General features: G+C 36.2%; 1 protein-coding gene across 1 annotated transcript in view; it reads right to left on the minus strand.

The window, feature by feature from the left end:
- Positions 1 to 1835: 1835 nt before the first annotated feature.
- Teh1 (tipE homolog 1 phospholipid transfer protein) overlaps positions 1836 to 21302 on the minus strand; it is a 108941-nt gene continuing 89474 nt past the window's right edge. The window contains exon 3 of the mRNA XM_076321686.1: positions 1836 to 1969. Within this exon, the coding sequence (XP_076177801.1) occupies positions 1888 to 1969 (82 nt within the window). The 3' untranslated portion in view covers positions 1836 to 1887. The remainder of the gene's footprint in view (positions 1970 to 21302) is intronic.

Genomic DNA, 21302 nt, shown 5'->3' on the forward strand with positions numbered 1-21302 from the left:
ATTATAATTCACGTATCGACTTTTATTCTCTTGAATTCCAACTGTCGATTTCTTCCGGGTATTTTTCTTTTTTAGGAAAATATCACGCGTGTCCTTTATCTCTCCATTCTGTATTTAAATTTAACCCCAGATGGGTCGGTTGTTTAATTCGCATCGGGGGAATCGAGAAATGTCCACTGCTTTTGTGACGAAATAACTCAAGCTAATACCACCGATCTGCATCCAATCGACTGGAAATAAGAACAAAGGTAGAATAACGGATTATACAAATGGAATGTTTTTGAAACGCTCAAAGTTGTCGATGTGACAATCCCACGCTAAAAATATTAGACAAATTTTAGCGTCGATTGAGGTCATTGACAAGTGGACACAATCTTCTCAGGGTTTATTTGAATTCCAGATAGCATTTACGAATTCGAGTTCGAGGAATGGGAAGAACGTTTTCGTCCTTAGTAAACATTAATTAAGACACTTCAGAAGTCCGTTAGAATCATCTGTTCGGTTTCGGTCGATATCAATGAATATATTCCTGAGACGTTCGTTTTCTGTCTTCTATTTCCGCAAGCCAAATTTCTTCCTCTTGTTCACGCGTAATCTTAATTACTCGGAACGCTAATACGCTGCTTACCGTTAGCCGGCAACTGTTGCCTAAATGAACTCTTCCGTTTAAAAGCCACCGAAGGAGAAAGAAACGATAAGATTCGCCCCGAATTAGGTTCGACTTAAGTACACTCACGGTGCGCAACATCTCACAGAGCAATCACGCAACGAATTAAGGAAGAGGAGTAGCTTCGACGAGGCCACATTTTACGAAATCGCGTTCTCCGTGTTACACATAAGTGAAGCGAGTCCTCGAGTCACGTGGCCCAATTATGCGAAGTACCTTCGATGTGCAAGCACAATCTCGAAACTTGATCAAAGTTACGTAGGCCCATGTATACCATTTACTTCGTAAATGTTTCGTTTCGTTCGAAATGAAAATAAGAAGTAATCGTTTGACACAACGTTTCAGTAATTCACTCCCTGCAACGTTATTCGGAAACAACCGAAATATCAATTTATTCGAAACAATAACATATTCGTAATCGCACATCGTGTAACATATTCGAAATTTTCAAACACGGATCTAGTTTTCAACGAAGTATATAAAATTCTCGTCTTACCTTTAGCCTTTAAGTATGCTAGCACAGTTTGTACCGAAACCTGTTACACATCGTGTGTATATTTCCGATTCGTTCGAAATCGTTCGCCACGTTGTATTGGAAGCTCTAAATACGTACCGTTCTGTTAATCTCATACGTATTACGTCCTAGAAATATCTTTTCTTCCTCGAATCGTTTCGTGATTTCAACGACGCGAAACATTTCGAAAGATTTCGTATCGTTATCTCCAACTTCTTCGTTGCTTCGTCGTTTCGTACACGATATCATTACACCCCGAGTTATTTCACGGAACAAGGTAACGCGTTATTGAAAATAGTATTTTACAAATCCGCGCAACTCGAGTACTCGCTGTACACTGTTCATAGTTCGAAGAAAATTCTAACCCGAAGGATCGTTCCCTGTTTCTGTACCTGCTGACATGTTCCGCTCCTTGCACGGTGCTGCACGCGTCGGTTTGTACATGTGTGTATGCGTGTACATGTTCGTGTGTGTTTGTTCGATTGTTTGTACGTGTGTGTTTGTGTTTGTGGGTGGGTTTTCGTGTACGTGTTGAGTGCTAGTGAAAAGGGCAGGGTCAGGTGTAACGTACAAGGTGCGATGGTTTTCGAGATGGGAGATGGTTGGAACTGCACGGCCGAGGGCAGGAAAATTGGGACAGAGTGGGTAGGGCCTAAAAGTCGGACTGCGACGTGGCCAGAGCACTCTCGGCCGTTTCCTCGCGTCGTCATAAGGGCCTCGTCACTTCCCCGCACTCGCAGTGCATCGGATGACCTCGACGATCCACGCGATTGCTTATCGAGTGGTCGCTGGAACAAAAAGAAATTTTCGATTATTACGCGTTCGGGTATACGCGGCCTACCGTTCGAGAATTTTCGCATTGATTTTTAAAAAGAATAAACATTCAACGAGAACTTCGGCATTCACCGCGCGTAAATTCGTATCGATGATAACTCGAGCCGGTGCACCGATTTTACAAATATTTTCAATCGTTCCATATTGTACGATACATTTTTCACGAGAAATTTCACGTACGGCTTCACGATGTGAAAATTTATATCGACTCGTTCTCCGAATTCATAGAGAAGGCACAATTGATGCACCAATTTTAGAAAGAAATACTCTACGTTGGTTTATGTTATGTTACGTGCTTTGCAACAAATTCGCCATATGTTTTTACAACGTGGAAATTTTCATCGATGTTCTAAAGCGATTGTCAGGGAAGGAATGGAAACTCTCTTTGCAGCTGGTATTTTTCTTAAGTTTCTTTTTTTCGAGATTTTAATTGCAGCAAGACAAACGATCTCGTGCTTTTTCCCAAGAATTTTCTAGCCAGTATTCACTTCCGTCTCCTGTTGACGAAAGTGGAGAAAACAAAATTTTTCGAAACAGAACGAGGTCGTATTTACTGCGTTTACTATTGTCACCATTTTACATTAAAGAACTGGCTTTGAGGTAAGAAATTTCTAGTACTATTAATCAAAAATTGGTAGTCGATCGATTACCATTACCAAAGTGGATTTTTTATCGCGTGGAAAATGATTCAAATATGCATACGATAACGACATTTTGAATTGTATACTTTTCTCGAACCATTAGCTGATTGGTTTCACCAACACAACGTGAAACTGTAATTTGATTCTATTTTTCTGCAGTCATGTAACACAGTCGATATACATATATAAAGATAAGAAAACGTGAAATAATGGCTTTCCTAAAATCGCTTTCCACATTGTTTTAAAACAGATGGAATTCAGTGTGCTAAATCGAGCACGCCATAAGCAAGGGGGTTAACCATAATCGGTCAAATTGATACGATCGATAATTAGGGTAAGGTTACCTCATTTGGACCGCCACCTAAATTGTATTACGTTGACATATAGATGAAATTGGTAAACACTCGAGTGCTATAAGTTGAACAGATAAAAATCGTGCAATTTGCAGGAAAGTGGTACAAGAGTGAAATTTGTTCTGATGATACAAGTGTGCTCTTAGCTAAATTTTCACAGTTTTCCATTAACGGTAATTGTTATCGAAATAATAACGCAAATAATGCAAATAATTAACTTTATAAACCATCCACTATATCGTGTTTCAAACTACCAAAATTGTTTTCACAATATCTGTTTACCCGCGGGAAAATAACTTTCTAAATTAATAACGCTACGAACTTGATATACGGCATATTGTAGCTGAACTTTTAACTTGTAAAATTTCATGTTACGGAATTTCACGTATCTCGTGTATTTTTAATGCCGGTAGCTGTGTAAACAAAAACTGACCGATCGCTGAGAGCGATACTTATCGCACTCGGAAGCGATCGAGGTGGAATCGAATTCCACCATTCTCGATCGATAGACAACTGAGGCGATAAAGAGAAAACACTTTCCAATAGAATTAATGAATATATCGAAGAACTAAATATTCCTATTCCATACACAATAGTGTGCAAAATATTCCGAATTGCCACCTTGAAAACTAAAAATATTAGAAATAAACTTAGGAAGTACAAATATTCTCGAAATCTCGACAAGCTCTCTAATATATAAATTGAAAATACAAGAATTATAGCCATATATTTATGGATGAACACTGGAACTAAATATTCCTATTCCATACACAATAGTATGTAAAATATTCCGAATTTCCACCTTGGAAACTAAAAATATCAGAAATAAACTTAGGAAGTACAAATATTCTCGAAATCTAGACAAGCTCTCTAATATATAAATTGAAAATACAAGAATTATAGCCATATATTTATGGATGAACACTGGAACTAAATATTCTTATTCCGTACACAATAGTATGTAAAATATTTCGAATTGCCACCTTGAAAACTAAAAATATTAGAAATGAACTTAGGAAGTACAAATATTCTCGAAATCTAGACAAGCTCTCTAATATATAAATTGAAAATACAAGAATTATAGCCATATATTTATGGATGAACACTGGAACTAAATATTCCTATTCCATACACAATAGTATGTAAAATATTTCGAATTGCCACCTTGAAAACTAAAAATATCAGAAATAAACTTAGGAAGTACAAATTTTCTCGAAATCTCGACAAGCTCTCTAATATATAAATTGAAAATACAAGAATTATAGCCATATATTTATGGATGAACACTGGAACTAAATATTCTTATTCCGTACACAATAGTATGTAAAATATTTCGAATTTCCACCTTGGAAACTAAAAATATCAGAAATAAACTTAGGAAGTACAAATTTTCTCGAAATCTCGACAAGCTCTCTAATATATAAATTGAAAATACAAGAATTATAGCCATATATTCATGGATGAACACTGGAACAGCCGTAGAATTTACAGTACAAGGAAATAAGAAAATACATTCGTACTCCTTAACGTTGCATGCATTTTTATGTTGAAGGTAGGTACAAAAATTAATAAAAACGGAAATATTCAATAGTTGTGTTCAGTGACTTCTTAAGTGCGTTATTAGCAATCAAAAAATGATCTTAGAAGAATAGTTCGAAAACACTATAGATACCAAATTAAATTCTAAGGAATATAACATTGTCCTAATGCATCAGAGAATATCAGGAAACGAAATAACTGACCAAACTGCAAAAGAAGCTACAATTAACCTACGTAATGGAAGATCTCTATCGATGTTACAGAAAGGTATAGTATAAATACTGCAAAAGCCTTCAATGAAGAATGAAATAGAACTTGAAAACCATGATGTCCATGAAAACAACACATATAAATAAAATCATTGACAATTTTCATTTCCTAGTACTGTGGGATAAATTTAGTAGAAAGACACAAGTAACATTGGCAAGGCTTGGAATAGCCTATTACAAGAATAACACACGTGAAAAAGAAAACAAAATTTCTTACTTGTCAAACGAAACCCAACTCACGATCACATTTTAATGAAACGTCAAAAGAACAGGAAACAATTATCAGACCTACGCACCCAAGAATTATGAACTAGACTAAAAAATGATAGTAAAAGCCATTGTATTTCTCAAAAGATAGAAATACATTGAATCAAAAAAATATTTGTACAAGAAAACTGTATTATGAAGAAATTCGTAACTATATTATGAGAAAATTCCCTTAACCTACAAGTCTGATTTTAATGAAAGTTTGTGTGGATATGAAGCATACTGGGCCGCATATAACATAATTTTTTTATTGACAAAAAATATTCTCGAGGAGATAAACTTAAGAGCCAAAAAGTCAATATTTCTTCTTTGTTTTAATATTATACAATTCATTTGGGGGACTTTTTTCACAGTTAAACGACAAAGTACTAAAAACTGAACATTTTTTGTAAGGAAATTTTGTTGTATCTCGTACGATTACGAAGTTAGAAAGAAACTGAAAGTCGTTGCAAGCTCTTCAATCGTCTGAAATCGACTGAAATCAACCTTTACAGTGCCACTTTCTATTGGATTTTTCAAATACAACTTCGTAATAGTATGAAATAGAGCAAAACTCTTCATATGAAGAAGTTCAGCTCCTAGTGCTCCATCATTCTGTTGCAAAAAGTCCAAAGAAAAGTTGCATTAAAAAAACGAAAAGAACATTAAAACCTTCGAGACTTGATTTCACCTTCTTGAAGAAACTTCCTGTGAATAAAAAATTTCTCTACATATGCACTATTATGCTCTACGTGCACACAAACTTTCATCAAAATTAGTGTTACAAATAAGAAGAATTTCCTTATAACACAGCGTGCAAATACTTTTCGGAGCCACTGTATGTTTCACCAGATCCAACAAATGGAACAAATCGTCGAGTACTTTAAACATGTACGTTGAAAACAAAAACTGCACCCGATCCTCAAAAAAATTTCTTTCCACTTCTCCGAATCCTCGTGAAACGACCTCGAAGAGAAAACAGACCCTCTTACTTTTCAAACGAAATTCAATTCACGATCCAACGTACATTAACGAAAGGTCAAAAAGACGGAACAATTTTCGGACCAAGCTCAACCATAAATAAAATCATCAACAACATTGAAAGAATAATAAAGAAAAAATCACTGTATTCCTCGGAGGACCAGCATCTGTTGCACAAGACTCAACGTACTCTAAACGCATGCTTAAAAAAAAAAAAAAGGAAAGAATACTCCTGGTTTCCTCGGGAAACTTTCTTTCGACTTGTCCGATCTTTCTAAAACGAGGTTCCACGCACAAGTAACACGTGGAACCCCTGAGCCGAATCTGCGCCCCAATCCCGGTAAGATTAAATTCCCCGGGAACAATGCGATCCACTCGTACGAAATGCAAAGAATCCTCCTCGTCACCACACGAACAGTCGTGTCTCGTAAAGGGCCACGACGAACAATACGTTAGACTCTCGGCTCATACTTCAAAGGGATCAATTTCTAGGAACAATGCCTCCGCGAAACGCGAATAATTTTCTATGCCACGATCCCGCGGATGGTCTTCCCGGCTCACAATGGCCGACTGTGTCGAACGAGGTGGAGATCGGGGGGGCACCCGGGGGCCGAAATTAACTTTCATCGCTGTCTACGGCCCTGCTGGTCGTCTCCTTCTCTCCCCTCCACCTCCACCCTCTCCGGAATCCCTGTCAATCTATTCAACGGCTCAAAAATGCTTTAACCCAAATTTCGTGGATTGGTTCGCCTGATTACGCCCCGGGCAAAGAATAGAGGTACGCCGAACTACGGCTACAAAGGGTCCATTGTCGAATTCGAGAGGCAACCGCGGCCGGTGCGCAAGGTTCTCCAGGAATCACTGCAACACACGAACGTCCCCCGCTTCGTCTCACATCCAACGTTCAACCCCCTTCCCGAGTGTCCGTGTACAGGTCTCGAGAATATTGCGTATTCGAAACCGAACGTTTCGTATCGCGGTAAGACGTTCAGTGACTCCTTTGTGCGACCACAGATGTACACGTTGCGGTAGGATTTTATAATACTCGTGGAAAATTACCACCGATAGGGGAAACGGCACGCGGAAAAGTGGGGGAACTGTGGAACGAAGAGGGCTGGAGACAGAGAAAGAGAGAAGAAAGAAAGCGGCCGGAGGAATGGAACGCTGGTAGCAATTCACCGGTGGCACTGTAAAAAATTCTGAATATAATGTTACCATGACCTACATCGATGCGGCTGTGAAAAGAACAGCGAATACAGGCCGGGCCATTGTCAGCGCCTGTAGGCCGATCGTATCAGATGAGGCAACGAAGCTCGCGCAGTAGTTACGGCCCGATAATGGTCAGACAACTGTGCTGTCCAGTTGCGTGTTGAACCTCGTTATGGAATACGTAGGAATTTTTAAGTTATTTACACTCTGCTGTCTGCATGCTTGGGACCGTTTCCTCGTGAATTCGTTCACGGAGTCGACAGATTTTACCGAGTTTCTCAATGCTGCCAATCTCGCGCAGTTTGGTCATTGGTTTTAATTTATCGAAGATATAATTGTGACGAATGTTACGGCCGTGCGAAATTTAGCTGTGCAAATTTTCCGAACAGATGTAGTTCGCGATAGTATTTAATTGGACGTCGCGTTGACGGAATTTAATTCGGTATTACAATAACGAAATTTAATTTATTATCGTATCAATGGAATTTAATTGGATTTATATTTTGTTCTTGTTTTTTTATTAAGAATATTTTATTCTCGAATTGCTTCGAATAGTTTCTTCGGTGATTGATTTGATTTTGTAGAATTTGTTCGAATATTTTAATTCTTGTAGGAAAATAGCTTTTTCGGAACGATTTTTTACCCTTACCCCGTGTATTGATCGTGCCCCGTTATATTACTATGATGTAAATTCAACCTGTCAAACATTGTATTGAAAAATGTGGTTCGTGTATAAAATATTTAAAAAATGCTTTTTTCAGTCGTTAGTTATTCCGGTCGCAATAAAGTTACTGCGATTTTTAATATAGCAACATTTATTCTCTGAATCTAAAATATAATCAATCCCAAAAAATGTATGTGTAAACTTTAAGGATGAAAGTTTGCTAACGTTCCACAGAACTGTATATTTTTCTTCTCGTAACATCATCGCGTTATAATTTACCTTTCTGTATTTAAAAATACAAGGAAAAATACATCAATTTTAGAAACAAAAACCATTTTTCAAAGTAAATTTACATTTTGGAACGATAATTATTGGTTAGCACAAATGTTCCAAATATTCGAAGTATCTTAAACAATGATTGTAAAGACGTTAAATAGTAATACAAATACAATTGAAACCTTTCATGGTAATTTCTACGTACCATTTAACTTCCTTCTATTATAACTTTAATACTCGCTATTCCACCAAAACCAAAAATACGCACTGTAATTATTTACACTACTTTTATACAAGAATCACTCGTATTGTTTCATATAAACAGAAAATATTTCTGGAAACTGCAATGATTGCGTAGAAAATTGCTTAATAAATTTAAACGATGAGTATCGACCGATTAAAAAAATTGCCCGAGGCTCGATTCGGTGTATACCAGTCTAGCACACCAGCCCGAAACGTTGAATTCAATAAACGCGATAAATTGAATAAATTCCAACATCAAATCTCATTACCTTCAAATTCTTTCATACTTCTCAATTTCGCGAGCGAGAAGTACGACGCCAGTCGTACGCGCGAAACTTTTACCATAGTTCGATCCAACCACCGTTTAGAGAGAATCGTTTTAACCCGGCAAGTAGTATGAGGTCGGCCGTAGATGGCCAGTAGTCACGGCTGTTTATGATCAGACCGCGCATACACCTCGATATCATTGAATCGATAACGAGGGTCATGGCCGTGTCAATTCCCTCCATATTTCTTATTAAATCGCATGAATTTTCGGTCGAGATTTTCTCGAATTTTAATCATCGCCGGGCTTGAAAAATTAATGGATCGATTTACTCGGTGTGCTCCATTTACCATTCGATTCGTGATTGCGCATGCGCAACGAATGTACCGATCTTATTAAACTTTATAAAAATGACAATTCAACGGCCAGCGAGAAATGGTAATCGAAAACTAAACTCGGCGCGTCTTGTAAAAATCCAGCACGATTCGTTAATTGTTAATAATCGATCCGCTTGAACAGAAATTTCATTAGCGACGGGATGCGGAAGCAATTTTAGCGAATCATCGAAGCGGTCGTTCTGTTCGTTGAAATTTTTTTATAACGCCGCGGGGAGGTATAAAAATTAAGAGGAACTGAACTGGCTGAAATTATAATTCCCATGAATTTACGGTTTATCGGACGCGGTAGCAATTTTAACGTCACGACCATCGAAAGAAAACCGCTAAAATAAGCTACAAAATTGCGATAAGACCACGGTAATATTATTATTCCGTCGCGAATTATATGTTACCAAACTTCTATTACAGTGTAAAAATAATAGCAGCGAATACACCGGTAGATAAGAATAAAAATACTTGCGAACAATAGTGACTCATTTAACTTTCCTTTCTATGTTTGTCGCTAGCACAGTGTTATTTCACATTGTTATTCGTTTTTGTAAACTCAACTTGTACGAATATACAATGTACAATTCTTCGAAAATACTTTATTCAAAATTCTAATACAACAAGCACTTGAAACCTTGCATAATTTATGCACACACTGAGCTCAGAATATCTTAACCGTTCTTATACGTGTGTCTCGCGAGTTTCGTTTCATCGATTGACGAATAAATAAGTAAATGGAAATTTAAAAATGGAAAAGTCTCGATCAAATTGATTCTAAATGTATCCCGAGTACTCGTTACAATAATATTATTCACCGCGAGGCGTGACGGTAAAAATGTTAAACGGTATTGGGGAATTTCCCAATCAATTATTCAATTTATTTTAGTTCGGAAGCAACGCCTATTAAAATATTGATTTCGGTGAACGGAATTCCCATTTGGCGCGAAATATGGAAACGGTTCCGCTATCGATTTCGCGCGCCACTTCGTATTTTTACAATATCATGCAACGAAAATATTGGGGCGCATGCAGCAAGATAACAGCAAGAATAATTACAGCGGCAGTTCGGTTTACCCTCGGTGGAACGAATCGTTCGTGACTGTCGCGAGACCGAATGATCGATCATGGAATACTTGCGCTCCTTTTCCTTCGACTTGTTACGTGTCAACATTATTATATCAGCAAACCAGCGGCCGTGTATTATTGATTCGAGGAAACATACACTGGAAACTGTTTGCAGTAGTCTTCGAGAGAGAGATAGATAGAGAGAGAGAGAGAGAGAGAGAGAGAGAGAGAGAGAGAGAGAGAGAGAGAGAGAGAGAGAGAGAGAGAGAGAGAGAGAGAGAGAGAGAGAGAGAGAGAGAGAGAGAGAAGTATAAGGAGTTCTCGGTATTTTGTATCGTGATATTGCTAATCGATATTCTTCGAAGTTTCCAATTTATGGGTGCACTTTAACACGTTCGCTACCACCATTCAATTGGAAAACTGTTCGACAACAAACCGCACTACGTTTGGGGTAATTTTATCGAATGCAGTGTATACCTTCAGTTGGGTAGAAATTAACAGAGACGAATACTTCGCAATACTTTTAGACGAAACAAATGTGGTTTAAATATGCAACGAATAGGATTTTATTTCATTTTATCTTTATTAAAGAAGATAGAGCAAATGTCTGTACTTCGATTCTTCGTATAGAATTTCATTCTTTGTAATATTGCCTTGAAACTTTTCTTCGTTTTTATCGTTACTGATCATTAAAAAGATAAAGTTTTTTTAGACTACAAGAGGTAAGTATAATTTTCTATAGATCAATTTTTCTAAAAATCTAATCAGATCTTGAGATGAGAATATTAGACTTAAGAATCGAAAGAATTATAATTTCGTTGAAATCCATTTAGCCAATTCAAGTCTAAAAATCGAAACTTTGTTTCAATGGTAAAAGAATATGTTGTAAAAAACGTGACTAGCGGAGCTTGAAACATGATTTCTAGTAAACAAAAACTGTTTTGAAATTTGTCTTGATTACAAATACCTTCCTTTCCTGTAGGTCGGGAAGTTATAAAATGTATTAAATAAACAAACTGAATATTCAAATTTTCATGAGAATCGACGCTTCATAAATATGACGCATAGCAGTGAACATGTTAATATTATTCTAATAAAATTAACCGTGCAATTGTGATATTTCGTGTCCAATCTTTACAATTCACTCGTTTCCAAAATGTCTTTTTTAATTGAAAATTGTCACAAAAGTTTCAAGACAATAGCGACGCTAACGATTTAGAGGAACTTTAGTGTAAATAGTTGCGGTTGAAATTATATCGTGAAAAGGAGAAAGAACACATCGTCGAAACAAATAATCGTGCCCATGATCGTATCTACGTAATGGTATCTCGTAAGTCATAAACGGGGAAGTAGTAGCAGTCGGTTTATGAACGAATCTATTTAACCGATAACGTTAAGCAATTACGAACGAATTCAACATTGTTGAATTCGTGTGTATATTTCAACGACTTAACACTTACGTAAATTTCTTGTGTTCTTGTGTTTATTAAAGCAAAAATGTTCGTTAACAACCCGTGTAATGCGTCGAGTTCTGCTTTAAACGCCCGCAGGTGTTTGGTTAGTACATCTTAAATTTTACACAACGCACATGCTCGCGCGTGTACTCATTAAATCTTTCTCGATAAATTAATATCAATGAAGAACGGTTAAGTTCTAATAAAACAATGAATGATTTTTATTTTCTTCGAGATCTATATTTATATGAATACATTGGTGTTATTTTTAAAGGAATAGAATTATAGATGAGTTTAATTTTAAAGGAATAGAATTATAGATAAATTTAATTTCAAAGGAACAGAATTGTAGATGAATTTAATTTTAAAGGAATAGACTTGTAAATGAATTTAATTTTAAAGGAATAGAATTATAGATGAATTTAATTTTAAAGGAATAGAATTATAGATGAATTTAATTTTAAAGGAATAGAATTATAGATAAATTTAATTTTAAAGGAATAGAATTGTAGATGAATTTAATTTTAAAGGAATAGAATTATAGATGAATTTAATTTTAAAGGAATAGAATTATAGATAAATTTAATTTCAAAGGAACAGAATTGTAGATGAATTTAATTTTAAAGGAATAGACTTGTAGATGAATTTAATTTTAAAGGAATAGAATTATACATAAATTTAATTTTAAAGGAATAGAATTGTAGATGAATTTAATTTTAAAGGAATAGAATTGTAGATGAATTTAATTTTAAAGTAATAGAATTGTTGATAATTTACAAAATTGAGTGTGTGAGTACGATCGATAGATATTCTCCTAACTAGCTGCAGTGGATTGAGAAGTTGACTGTCAGTTGATTAAGTCACCCAAGGTTGATTAGGAATTGATTTAAGCTTGACCAAGGTTGACATCTGATTGACTGAGATTAGTGGAAATTCCTCGTCGACTGAGGTCACTATGGTTAACTATATTGAAGCTTGTTCCAGTGAAATTTGGAAGTTCCAGTAAAATTCGACTTGCTGATATTAAATGAGATTCGGTAAAGTTAACATCTAATTAACCGAGATTAATGGAGGTTTTAAAGAAATTGTCTGCAGATTGATTGAGTTGACTGACAAGAGGTCTTTTCGTGAGGTTGGTCACCAATTTGGTTCAAACTTTATACACGATTAATAAATACAATAATAATAATAATATAATAAACGCATAAATAGTATCATTTAAACGTTACTGCAACGTCAATTTTTTGTTTCATCACGCTTTGTAGATACCTTAAAATGTCGTCTATGGAAAAAATATGGAAACTATACATAATTTTCTAGAAAAATATTAAATAGTGTGATCTATCCGTTCACTATGTTATTATTCATTATATTCGCTAATTGTGTACAAAATATAAACCAAATCAGCGATTCGCCTTACGAAAATACCATTCGTGAGATTAACTTATGTTGACCATGGCTGAGATTAATTAAGGTGGACGTTTGACTAATTAAAAAACAAGGAGTTTCAGAAATTGAGTTCGTTGGTCGACTAAGATCGATCGAGGTTTGCTGATCTTAAATGAAGTTGGATAAGATTGGATAAGATTAAGCGAAGTTGACGTTTGATGAACTGAGATTAATGAAGTTTCAGTGAAATTTCAACTAAATCTGCAGGTTGAGTAAGGAGGGTTAACCGAGGTTCGCATAGGTTTTCTGAACTTAATCGAGCTCAGACGATGTGAAGTGGAATTTGACTTAAGATTAATCGATAACGACTACGATAGACTGAGGTGAATACTAGATTGAATCGCATAATGTTATAGATTCTATTTATTTCGTCTAGGTAGCGCAAATTTACTCAATCTTTCTGTCTCAATTGAATGACTCGCCTTTTTTAAAGGTGTTAACCTACATGCAAAACAGAGAACATAATACTTTGAACTTGGTAAATCTCTCAGCTTTATACAACGCCCAGATCCATAAACGTGGAAAGTCAAGTATTTCAATGCTTGAAATATTGTTTGCGAAAGATAGCGTCCGTGTTTGATAAAGAAATATTTCAAGCCATACATTTTTCTTGCTAACGAAATACCATTCTCGGGCTACATCCTGGTAATATAAACATGAATTCAATCTAATCGATAATACGAAACACGAGTAATGTATCAAGAATACTTATAAATATTTCAATCTTATTTTTCATAATAGACTCAGTGAAACTGCAGTATATCGAACCTGCATCGCTGTAAATGCAATAACACTTTATATCTGCCATTAACGCATCGTTAAAGAAACACAGATGCTTAGTGATAGCGGCAATGAAGCGATTATTTGCAAAAATCAAAATTATTGTTTGAGGAATTTAGTGCAAAGACTCCTAACACTGGTACCGATTCTACGAAGAAGTTTTCTAGTGATAAATGATGGTTTACTAGATTCGGACAGAGAACTAGATTGCACGTTATTGCGAGGCATGGCGAGGCAGCTAGTTCAGACACGAAACTGCTAAAATACATCATGAGGAATTTAAAAAAATAATTGAAGATGGAGGTTTTCTTTCGCAGTAAATGTCCAATTGCGAGGAAAGTGGTCTGTTTTGGAAGAAAGTACCATCTAAGATATATATCACGAAAGATGAATCCACCGTGCCTGGTCATAAGCCGATGAAAAATTGTCTTATGCTACTCTTTTGAGCAAATGTTTCTTCTCGAGCAAATCGAGCCACTTCTCGTACAAGGTTCAAAGAACCATAGAACGTTTAAAAATGTTAGGAAAAAAGAAATTTTATGGCGTTCCAATCGCAAGGATGGAATGACGAGGAATCTGTTCTCCGAATAGGTAATTGTAGTATTCGGCTGATCGTTAAAGATAATCTTAAGGAAAAGAATTTGCCACTGAAGCTCTTTTAATTATGAATAATGTTGCAGCTCACTCTCCTAACTTAATGATTAAATTACTAGATAAATTTAGTTACACAAGCATTCATCTTTTATCATCTAGTACGATAAAATATATCTCTTCAGGTATCGCCCCATAAATCAACAAATAAGATTTTAAAATTTCTAAAAACTGTACGTTATGGTGCTATTTGAAAAATGTTTCGACATTTTTATTTTTTCCATTGATACGACATTCAAGGATATTTGAAAGAATTGTTTTAATATAGCAGATGCTACTTCTTCAATCGTCACTGTTTGGAATGATGTGTCCGTTAGGTGCTTAAAATTGATTTCGGAGATTTTAAAGATTTTCAACAGTTTGGTGAACAGTAATTTATACAGGAAATGATGTGTTTGGACAATTCTATGGGCTTAGAAATCAATAAGGACAACGTGAAAGAATTGGTGGATAACCAAAGGGATGAGATCGAAACTAAAGAGCTAAAAGAACTGCACAATGAAGAAGCAGATGCATTAAAGAAACAGAAAACTTTCTGCAAGAAGGATGAGAGTGAGTACCAGAAGAAAGGTCACGGTATTCCAAAAAAGAGATTTTGAAGAATTATTTTCCTACTGGCACAGACTATCCGACATCATGGAAGAATATCATCCGGATATTGCCGCTGTTGGAAAGGCTCTCAATCATCTTAATGATACTTTGATGGCCTATTTCTGGAGAGTTCAAAAGTCCAGGCTGAAACAGACATCTTTGAACTTATTTTTCAAACGACTTTCAACAGATGAACCTGCTGTAGGACAGTTTTCTAAACGGAGTAGAATTGATCATTCCTTCTCGTCCTCCTCTTTCTACATTCTTTTTACACATATAAAATATACTCTACATACGTAATATATCTGTACATGTACAAGCACATATACATATTAATGCGTTCCATAATGAACAAGGTTTTGCAACGAAATAGTTCGTTATAAGATACCCTATTGCAATCTTTTTGATTTTCTAATCGATCCTCTTCTTATTTTAAAGACAACACTACTGATGTCGTATAACATAATAATAATGTCAGTGAACAGAATATGTATTCTTAACACAATAAAATAACAAGTTATCTCACAGTAACATTTATGCTAAGAGTGATGTAAGAGATCGTCATAGTTGAGTCGAACAATTCATAAATTTTGAAAGGAATACGAAGAATTTCTTGACAACTTATTCACACGATGTACAAAAATCCATGGTTGTTCCAAGTTTCTTTTGTCCCGACTCGATACGATGTTCGAGCAATTAAAATATTCTAAACGTATTCCTACCTCGTACACCACGTCTCCGTGAAATTGAAGTACCGGGAATGGTGCGTATAAAAATAAGATTTCTGTGATTATTACGCTCGACCGCGTTATACGAGGTATCACTTTCTCGAGTCGTAAAAGAGGGAGAGTTACGCCTCACGGTGGTAAGACTGCTGAGAATAACGACGCCCGGGGACAGGAGTGAGGAGGGGAGGGGATATCCTTGACCCTGTCGAAATCAAATTCTCGAAACACATCCCGCGGTCGTTCGTCCACACGAGGCCTTATTAAATGCGTGCACCGAACGGATCCAATATCGAGGCTCGGTCGTACGGGGCGCGGGGACCGATTTTAAAATTTATATCCTTTGGCACCGCGGCGCTCGTAATCATAACTTCAATTCCGTCGAGGATACAAAACGCGACGCTAGGAAGGGGTTGTATTTGTTCTCTTCTCCCCGTTAACTGTCCGTATAACGTTCCCTGACATTCTGAAAAGGTCGTAGTCGAATTTAACGATCATCCCTGTACACGAGGATCCATCTACAGGATTAAATCCTCTCGAATCGTCGAACTGAATCCCGAATCGAATGTCTGTGGTACGACGAATAACCGTGACAGGGTAATTGCAAATGGAGATACATTAAATTCATACCAAGCGTGCGGAATACCAAAGGTGTAATTTGCAAAGATACAAGACAAGCGCTATTAATTTTGCATCGACGGAGGGAGAGAGTGAAACAGAAGAAGACGCAATGTTGACATTTTTTGTATATTTTGAAACTTGTTCGAGTCAAAATACTACCAAAATATTTTTGGGATGCTATAGTGTGGCGGGAACAGATTTTGTACGATAGTATTAATTATTATGTTAGTTTCTTCGTTTAAAATACTGTTTATGATCGAACAGCGTGAAAGATTTTAAGTTCATTGCGAAAATTACGTTCAAATATATTTGTATTGCAATCGTCCAAAGAATACAAAAGCTATTGGCAGCTATGACGAAATATCTGCACTTTTGTTTTGAAATATTTCTTTCGAAATCTAAAGATAGTTTATGTCTCGCTACTTTTGGTATCTGTTTGAATTAAAATAAAAATTTCGCGTCTGAGAACTATTACTTTGACATAGAAATATTGTCTATGTATTATATGTTAAAAGTATTCCGATTTTACTGTTTATAATCAGTTTGAAGAAAAATGAGATTTTATCCTCCAGATATACAAATAATTACCATATTTCAATATTATCGTACAATGGATCGCTCGAAAGATTTACGCGAGACAAGATCACGATTATTTAAAATTTAGCTTCAGTAGAAGCGAAATCTCTCGTAATGAGAATAAAATAAAATGAAAATTTATGTAAAGTTTACAATGAATGAGAAAAATGTAGTCACTTCTACATTTCTGTTGCTTGTATTAAATATCGACAAAAGTTAAAGTTCGCACTCTTTACGGGCCAAAATGTTACATCGATTTTGAAACCCCGACAGTATCGTTAATAACTTAAAGTAGGATGAATGAAACTGAAAAGATTAATCGTCAGTGGCAGAAATAACAAACGAATGTCTTAAAGTGAAATAATCTGAAAATAATCAACAATATATACGACAACATCTATTCGTTGCTCGAATATGTACCTACTACATCTACCTTTTCACGATTTCAATAATAATTAATTTAAATCAATTGCAAATGGTCTTTTATTATACTGTAGGATATCCAAAGTAAGGATGTACAATCACATTCCGTTAACTGCGTATTACCATAAATATTTCGATTTGTATAATACTATTAACATCGATCTCTTTCCCTGCATTTTGCAAATTTTCCTTAACAATATTTCTCTATTTGAAATGTATGCACCTTCGAAGAACGAATAATGCATGAAGATAGAACTATAAATTTTGGGTTGAATTTCACACGAAAACCGCGGTACAAGCCACTAGCCGTGTACATCAGCTGCGACCCTTGCCTTCCATCTATCCAGCTTATCTAAATCTATCGGATTTTCGTCGAGAATTTCGAGAACGATAGTCGCTTAATTTAATAGAATCCCGCAGATATATTCGAAGTTCTTGAAGAAAAAACCGAAACGGTATCCCTAATCCAAATACAAAGAAAGATACCTCTAACTGAAACGTACTCTTCCTCCCAGACTCTACAGTAACGAAATAATATATTTCTAAACTTAAAAATTGGATATTTCAATCGTAGCTCTATGTCATAGAGAGAAAGCTTGGATTTTAGATCTATGCATTTTATGAATTTATAACTAATGAGACAGCTGTTTAGCTGATTATATCATCCTATTCATACACAGTGTCTTTGTGTTACCAAATCTACTTTTCAACCTCATTAGAAACAGTGATATCTTTTTACAGTCTTCATTAGTGGATTTCATATGGAAACTGAACACTGCCTTGGACTTCAAAAGGAAAAGAGTTTTTCTTTAATTTTTTAACTGGTACGGCATGTACATTTTGCTATGTACAGATAAATCTCGTGATATATAATCATTTTTATTCGAAACATTCTTTTCTTGTTTGCATACACGAAGAATTATGAAAATACGTAATTGTATAGTACTGTATATTATTCGTAATCGATAACTTTCTTGTGTGACAATAAATGGTTAATACTTCGAATATTTAACAAGACGACTTTCAATTTGAAAAATATTACGTTTAATGTGCCTTGGTTTTGTTTTTGCGCGAACCTTACAAAATGTAGTTACGCAAAATGGAAAAAGTATTTAAAATAAGAGTCATCGAACTCTTTGTAAAAATTTATGAAAATAAAATAATTACTATTAAGCCTAAAAGGAATTTTAGTCCTTGGGTTTCTAACATCAGCTGACAATTTTAATTTGTTTAATCTTGAACTATGTTTCTTACTTATTCGCCGTAAATAATAAAAATTTGTCTCACTCTATCTTTTCTCATCCTTGTTCTTATCTGTTCTTTCTAAACTTATTCCAATTTAACATTTTATTTATTTAACAAAGAGAATCCAAGCAGTCTAGTTGAAACACGTTAATATACACATCTCTTAAATAATACTCCTCTACGATTACCCTCGTTGCTCCATTGAATTTTTTAGTTTACTTAACACCTCGTTCTCCTCCAGAGGAGACCGCCATCTTCAGGGATACCCTGAACACTACACAGTAATGGAACTTGAATAAGTCTTGCTTGCGAACTTTGAAACGAGACAAGAATATAGTTTTGTGAAACTGTCCTGAGACTAAAATAGGCTCGAAAGTCTTGAATATTCCAAAAGCCTCTGTCCTGTTAGTTTCCAATACTTCGATAATCTCGAATACACTCTAAATCTTAACTATTTAAAAAGTCACAAATATCTCTCCAGCAAATATAAACCTTGACACTACTTCCAACTAAATTAATCGTCGTGCGGTCCTCGGGACTTTTTCGACGCATCGTGTCATCGCAATACATTGCTCCTCTCTAATTAAAGCTACAATAACAGACACGATTGAACACTCCGGTATTCCCCTGGTCTGTCATCATCCTGTTATAAAATTAGAAACTCGAATTCGGAACATTTCCGCCCCAAAGTTTCCGCGCGTACCACCGCATGGAACAACGCTCTCTTGAAAAAAATCCCCGCCGGTAGAATCTTTCTCGAAAACATTCATTACTTTCGTCCGTCGTTTTCACCAAGGATTGACAATTTTAAAACATCCGAGTTCCCGAAGAATTTGCAAGACTTTCGATCACAATAGCCTCGCAAAACGTCCCGAGACTTGGACGAGTTTCGCTCCCGGAGCCGAGGTACCCAGAACCGCACAAAGCAGTCGCGTATTGAAATCCAAGATAAGAAACGACGTTGCTTATGGGACGAGGGTACGCGAACTCGCACAAAAGGAGGCTCCCTTCGCCGTGTGCAAAAGTTTCCACGTCCCCGCCCTCGCTCGGTTACCGGGTCGATGTTGTAACGCGGAAAATTCAACGAACACAAACAGTTGGAATTTCTATCACGGTGCCGGAAGGTGGTGGTTCGTCCTTGCCCTTCGACGGTTAGGCGCGCGTGGCGATCCGGTTGGAACATGAGAGCTCGCGTGACGTCGCGAATTTAAGAAATTCGACCGAGTGGGCTCGCACTCACCGCCCCTGGGGGCGGTAGGAGTGGGAACGAATTCGGGAACTCGAAGCGGAAATTTCGAGCGTTTCTGGTCACCGCTGACGAACAGATCGTACGCGTGTGTGCACGCATACCTCGGTTAGCGTGATCCTAATAAATTTACCACGCTAAAAGCTTTACGCTGGCAGCGGGCCGCGCGCAGCCCGATACTCTTCGCTTTGCGTTATTAATTCCGACAGGACCCGTATTCCCCGGGTATTTAACGTGATTCCGCATATTCGGCGAATTATCTCTACGGGAACTATTACGCAGCATTTGGATTACGTCGTGCATGGTAACCTCGTCGCTCGTGGACAGTGGACAACCGCACAATGAAAATCTTCGCCAACGGTTCATCGAATGACAGCGAAAATATTTTAGGGCTGTTCTATACTCGGTCGCGACACACCGACATTCAGAGCACACAAGGGGATCCTTCTACCGTGGATACTTTAAACAATGGATGTAAATTCTTTACATTTTTCTTTTCGGCCGCGGAACTTCTGGCGTTGAACATTTATTTCCGAATTGGTTGTGTTTATGTTGAACGAATTGGAGGAATTTTGGAAATTGTGAAGTTAGAGAGCTTCTCGAGTGGTTCAATTTACAGGTGAGCTTCTTTCGTTGGTATTCTTATTCGTGTTTAACTAAAAGTGTAATTGTTTATTTTGTTTGTAAATTGTACAAGTTTGCCGTTTCGACGATTGTTTCATACTTATACTAGATAAGAAACAATACTATCTTTTTGATTTTGATCGGTAGAATATAAGAAATGATAGACGTCGGGACTGAAATAAATTTATAAACATAAATGTAGTCGATTAATTATTCGATGATTGGAATAAATTTGTAGACGTGTTTCTTTTTTCTTTTGCCAAGGTACCTCAGAGAGACATTTCTTTGTGAAAAAAATGTAGCATTCCTTGAAATATACATAAACTTCTATGCATAATTTAAAAAATCTGTTATCGACAATGTTTGAGTAAAAAATTCACCAAGAAACGCGTATGTTCTAAAATAAATTCTCTTAACTTGTTCAGAAACGAATTATTAATTTAGGTTCAATGGAAGGACCAGTCTGGCAACTTGTAACAAAAAGATCAATATGTTTTTTTCCTTTTGTTTAAAACACATTCTTCTATAGTCTTGGGAACGTATCCTGCACATTTGATCGCAATAATTTGAAATATATAGAATTTTAAAGCAAATACACTTAATCAATTTACTTCAAAAATTGTGCAGAATCGTTGAACCATGAATTAACCACCAGGAACAATGGAAGACAAAGAATGCATTGCACGGATCTAGAAAATTAAACAACCTCTTGGAGAATTGAAAGTGTATTAGAGATTAAAAATAATAAGACAAATGCTTCAGTCA

Source organism: Ptiloglossa arizonensis, chromosome 10 (assembly GCF_051014685.1).
Source record: "Ptiloglossa arizonensis isolate GNS036 chromosome 10, iyPtiAriz1_principal, whole genome shotgun sequence".
Taxonomy (NCBI): domain Eukaryota; kingdom Metazoa; phylum Arthropoda; class Insecta; order Hymenoptera; family Colletidae; genus Ptiloglossa; species Ptiloglossa arizonensis.